The sequence below is a fragment of the Pinus tabuliformis genome, chromosome 5_1, assembly GCF_031772625.1.
Source record: "Pinus tabuliformis cultivar Carrire ecotype Pingquan chromosome 5_1, CPIR1, whole genome shotgun sequence".
NCBI lineage: Eukaryota > Viridiplantae > Streptophyta > Pinopsida > Pinales > Pinaceae > Pinus > Pinus tabuliformis.
The window spans coordinates 495784832-495790788 of record NC_142305.1 but is presented as its reverse complement, the minus strand read 5'-3'; the positions used below and the strand labels follow the sequence as shown (position 1 = coordinate 495790788).

Sequence of the window (5957 nt, the reverse complement as noted above, 5' to 3'; positions counted from 1 at the left end):
AACGTTTCTCTTTTCCTTACTAGTTTACAACTGAAAAGAAAGAGAGGCCTTAAAAATTAGAGAGCCAGCAGATCATTGATATGTTTAGAATGTTTCTTTCTTTCTTACGCACTAATTTTAAATTGGGTAAAAAAGCCTGCAAAAAGCGAGTGAAATCATATATTCAAAAAGACAGGAAAGTCTTTTGCGAAAAAAAGAAAAAGAAAAAAGTGAAAGCGGGTCATTGCAAAAAACAGGAAAGTCTGCTTAAAAAAACCAGTGAAAGCAGATCATCACAGAAAAACAGTCAAATCGAGTGAGTGCTAACCTGTTTTAAAACAGTTTCCCAAACTTTCAAAAGCTTCTGAATTCCAGATTTTTGAAAGGTTTCGCTTTGCATTCCAGGTTTGGCAGGTGCAAGTAAAGGCTGGTTTAAAGCAGTAACCATGAGTGTTCAACTGTTTTAAAACAATTTCTTAAAAGTTTCAAAAGATTTTGAATTCCAGGTTTTTGAAAAGGTACGATTTGCATTCAAAGTTTCGTCAGCGCCAGGAAAGGCTGGTAAAAAGCAGTAACGATGAGTGTTAAACTTTTTTAAAACAGTTTCCAAAAGTTTCAAAAGGTCTTGAATTTGGGGTTTTTGAAAAATTTCGATTTGCATTCCAGGTTTCAGAAAAGTTCCGATTTGCAGGTAACAATGGGGGATGAACTGCAATTTGGAGATCACAGCACCGCTGACGTTAAATTACAGTTAATCTACATAGATGGAACTGGTTACCAAGGAAATCCTCTTCATGTTCATTCCGATGTGCTCAGAAAATCTGAATTCTATAATACTTTGTTGTCTGAGCGCTGGTCCTTGGAGAAGAACCAGCCTTTTAAAATCACTGTACCAAGCGGTTACAGTTGTGAGATTTATATTAAATGTATTCAGCTCATGTATTCTTCTCATGCAGGACAAGCCTTGAGTTTCTCAAATGTGGATGAAGCCCTTGCTATTCTACCAGTTGCTTCCCAACTTTTGTTTCAGCAATGCATGGATGAATGTATGAAATATTTGAGTGCTGTTCCTTGGAGCATTAAACAAGAAGTCAAGCTCAGAGCCCTTTTACTCTCTCTGGAGATAAATGTTTTGGGTGATTTAAGTGATAGACTCGGCATTAACCAATGTAAGCCAGACCTAACAGGTTTACATATGCTGGAGCAGACTCTACAGAAAATGTTGTCTGCGATCTCGAGTGGTTCTTTTGATGATGGCGAGTATATTGAAGAATATATCATAGCTCACTTTAAGGCAAATGAATCCATTGCGGAAACTTGCAGGTTTGCACTTCTGAAAGAGTTTAGTGCCAACATCCACCGTGCCAAATCCAAATTTGAAACCCTTAAAGCTTGTTCCGCACTTTCTTGGATAGTCAATGTGATTGAGCGATGCGAACGGAAATTGTTTGAAGCGGTGCTCAATATGTTTTGTGAGGATGCTGAAATTCCTAAATCCTTATATCAATATTGTCAATGGTAACGGGGATATAGTATTGCTTATATAGAGAGAAATCCTCATATGGCCGAAGCTTACAGAATCAATATGGCCCAAGCCAGCAAAATAAATCCTCATATGGCCAAAGCTTACAAAATCAATATGGCCCAAGCCAGCAAAATTTACGACCAAAGACAGTTGAATATGGCCGAAGCCAGCAGAATACGGCATGGCCAAAGCTTACAAAATCAATATGGCCCAAGCCAGCAAAATAGCTTACAAAATCAATATGGCCCAAGCCAGCAAAATTTACGACCAAAGACAGTTGAATATGGCCGAAGCCAGCAGAATACGGCATAGCCGTTACAAATCGCCAAGCGAGGGGGCCAGGGAATGCCAGCGCAGGACTCGAACACAGCTGGGGGCTGCGAAAGCCAGCCGCCCCAGCCGTCATATCATGCACGTTTAGTTGGTCTACTTGATCGGATTCTACAAGCTCTAGGAAACGGGCAGATAATTACCAGTAACGCATTTCGCGTTTCATTTCTTACCAATTGGATTGTTGTTTTTATCAATCTCAAGGACGATAGGCGTTTCGATAGACTTGCGTAAAGCATGGCTGTTGTAGCTGAAACCCTCCCACTAGTTAACCAGAGAAGTATTTACAACATTGCAAAAGAAACCATGGATGGAAGCCGGTATGTGGATTCGTATACCTAAAAGGCACTCAAGGGGTGGGGTGGAAAAGTGCAAAATACCATCAAGCGCCGCAACAACTTTTTTGATGTGACGGGAAGAATTTGATTGGCTGCCCATTTTCACATCATAGGTGTATTGCACTACTATTTTGAAAATGGTAAAATCGGAAGTGAGACAGTCTTGATTCTGTAGAAGTTTTTATGGTAATGGAATTTCATGTACCCTGGTTGGATGAAGTAACTTTGACTTCGAAGTTTTCGTTTCTTTTTCATCGTGTCATCGATTATTTATGTTATATATAATCTCTACGTTCTGTTTGTTATGATATTATTGTTGAATTAACTTTCGAACTTAATGCATGATTTTATTACGAGCGGATATGGAAAGCAATTAAAGATTTAAAATCAGTTTTTATGGAGTGGAATTAACTTTTTAAATTTTAGGTTATATTAATTTATGGAGATTTTTTAAAATTTTAAAATTATTAAGTAGGTTTTGGTTTTTTTTAGATATTTATTATTATTAAAGAAAATTATATATATATAGATATTGCTAATGTAAGAGTAGTGCTTTCTATTCAAAATAACCAAAAGGAGTTATTTACATATAATACAACTAGCCACAGGCCAAACTTTTTAGCCTAAGGTCCCTATCCCTAACAAAAGGTTAGACTCGACAATTAGACCTTAAAACCATTACAACGGAGCAAAAGAAAACCTCTCCGGGTTGAACTATAACCGGACCCGAAATGGAAATGAATCCCCAGCTAAACAGATTTTAGTTCCGCAAAGAGGAAATGAACTATGCGTGAGTGGCCCACCCAACCACCTAGTGGCCCACCGCAAAGCTAGACCCGCTTCAAGACCCGGACCCACCAACTTGCACACTACTTCTGGGCTGTTGATTCTCCTCGGCGGATCCAACGGTTGATGACCATATCGCATGAACAAGAAGCCTGGAGAATACCTGCCCGATGAGGGTGGTATTCTCTCTCTTACCATAGCCACGGGTTGCATGGTGAGTGGAATCGGGCTCAAATCAGAGAAACCACTTTCGTCCTTAAGGGCGTGCGATATACCGTAAACCACCTCGAGGGCGATATTGACACTGATGGTTATAATGAGGAAAATTTCGAGTCTGCTAAGGAAGCCGAGACTCTAGTCGGAGCCCACCTCACCCCCATTGATTCTCACCATCCTTGCACCCGAAAACCGCAAGCTTTCGAACCACTTCCATCCAAGAACCCTGTGATTGAGCAGTCCTGGGCTGAGAAAGCTAGCAAAGCCCTACATCCCAATTGTGAAATCATATCTGAAAAACCATTTCATATTGAATGTGTAACAACTAAACCCAGTCTCTGCAACGGTTGGCACTCTCTGTTCTGATATATCGTTCGGTCCTCATTTGCCTGATTGAGACAATCCTCCCTCAATCTACCCTGTGGCACCTCTTGCCATCTAAACTTGTCATTGCTTTTGGTGCTGAGAGCCCCTTTGATAGCTAGAATGTCCGCCAATTTATTGGCCGTCCTTCGCACATGAGTGAAACTTAAGGTTCTCAATTGTTGAAGGTGGCGGTGAATCCTTTAATAGACCTGAAGCAGCCTCCAGTGGCTCGAGACTTTTTCTAGAGCCGAACCACAACAGATTCTCTTGACCAAATTGATGATTAGCTCCGAATCAGCTTCAATTATGATATTCTGAAAATTGTCATGCTTCAGGAATTCTAAACATTGCTTTAGTGCCATTAGCTCCGCCATATTGTTTATGGCTCTTCCCAAATAGAAATGAAAAATGTAATGTATGCAACCTTTTTCATCCCTTAACACCCCACCATAACCACCAATACCTGGATTGCCTTTTGAGGCTCCATCTATGTTGCATTTCATAAAACCCTAAGGGGGAGGATGCCAGAAGTTTTTCTCAGTGACCAGTTGTTTTACCATCTTGTCCATGCCCTGAGGAATAAGTCCCTGCATAGCCAACTATAGAAGTATCTGCATATCAGCTTTTGAAGGGGGATTTTTAGGGGAAGTTTGCACTAGAGTTCCTACCATCTCCTTAATCTGCCTTAAGATGTGAGCCATGATGCTCTGGGAGGAACTTTTTTTTTATTTTTGAAGATTTTATTGTTCCTTTCTTTCCAGACATTCCATATTATGAAGCTTGGAGTTAAAGCCCAAGATATGTTTATCATTTCATAGTCAAAGAAGTTACCTCTCCAGTTACTAAGGGTATTGGTGATGCTTCCTCTGTCCCTGTCTGTTTGTCTAAAAATTAAGGCGATACCGTCCCACAACGTGGAGGTGAATATGCAGGTATTGAGGAGGTGCTCCATTGTCTCCTCTTGAGACTCACAAAGCTGGCATCTGGGTGGGCCCAAAACTCCCCTCTTCCGAATGTTCTCCCAAGTCAGAATTTTCCTATGATGTACCAACCACATGAACAACTTAGTTTTAATCCATCCTTAGTGCTTCCATAGGTTCTTCCAAACCCTATCTGGTTCTTTAGAATCAAGCTCCAGGACTAAGCACTTTGCCTCCTTAAGATTAAAGGTGCCTTCATTATTATTGCCCCATCTAAGTTGGTCATGATCATCTGATACCAGTATTTTCCTTTGGTCCAACATTGTTAGAAGAGCATCAGCCTTTGCTTTCAAGGGACTATCATTCCTATATTCCATATTCTTCTAGGTTCTCCATTTTACTTCTCTATTTGTCTGATCCCAAAAATCTTTTACCCTAAGTAATCCTTTGGAATCAGTGTCATTCTTGAGATCCATAAAGTCCTCTCTTAACATTATAGGTTCTTGCTGCCATTTATCCTCCCAAAACCATGCTAGATCTCCCGCTCTGATCTCCCAGAAGCTATTTTTTTGAACAATGCCTCTATACTGCCACGCTTTATTCCAGATGTGGGAGCCTTTTATGGTGCCAGACATCCTTATGTGGTCTCTGTTCTACCAATTGCTAGCGTATTTTTCTTTCCAAATACGAGCCCACTGAGCATCGGGATCTTTCACCCATCGCTCCTCTCCTCTCCGCAACGTTGTTGCTGCTGCTTGATATGATTAAGCCTGCTTGATGCAATTCGTATACGCTTTACTTGGTGCTGATCATACATACATCTATCTAATTAAAACGTTTCTCTTTTCCTTACTAGTTTACAACTGAAAAGAAAGAGAGGCCTTAAAAATTAGAGAGCCAGCAGATCATTGATATGTTTAGAATGTTTCTTTCTTTCTTACGCACTAATTTTAAATTGGGTAAAAAAGCCTGCAAAAAGCGAGTGAAATCATATATTCAAAAAGACAGGAAAGTCTTTTGCGAAAAAAAGAAAAAGAAAAAAGTGAAAGCGGGTCATTGCAAAAAACAGGAAAGTCTGATTAAAAAAACCAGTGAAAGAAGATCATCACAGAAAAACAGTCAAATCGAGTGAGTGCTAACCTGTTTTAAAACAGTTTCCCAAACTTTCAAAAGCTTCTGAATTCCAGGTTTTTGAAAGGTTTCGCTTTGCATTCCAGGTTTGGCAGGTGCAAGTAAAGGCTGGTTTAAAGCAGTAACCATGAGTGTTCAGCTGTTTTAAAACAATTTCTTAAAAGTTTCAAAAGGTTTTGAATTCCAGGTTTTTGAAAAGGTACGATTTGCATTCCAAGTTTCGTCAGCGCCAGGAAAGGCTGGTAAAAAGCAGTAACGATGAGTGTTAAACTTTTTTAAAACAGTTTCCAAAAGTTTCAAAAGATCTTGAATTTGGGGTTTTTGAAAAATTTCGATTTGCATTCCAGGTTTCCGAAAAGTTCCGAT

At 39.8% G+C, this 5957-nt stretch overlaps 1 protein-coding gene across 1 annotated transcript; it reads left to right on the top strand.

The window, feature by feature from the left end:
- The first annotated feature begins 676 nt into the window (after window positions 1–676).
- On the top strand, window positions 677–1501 carry LOC149165662 (BTB/POZ domain-containing protein At1g63850-like). Its single transcript, XM_089429900.1, has one exon. It carries the CDS (start codon window positions 677–679, stop codon window positions 1499–1501), a length of 825 nt encoding a protein of 274 aa, XP_089286026.1.
- Window positions 1502–5957: the final 4456 nt, after the last annotated feature.

Excerpts from the sequence above, each read along its gene's own strand:
- LOC149165662 (XM_089429900.1), top strand. The coding sequence starts at position 677 with ATGGGGGATGAACTGCAATTTGGAGATCACAGCACCGCTGACGTTAAA.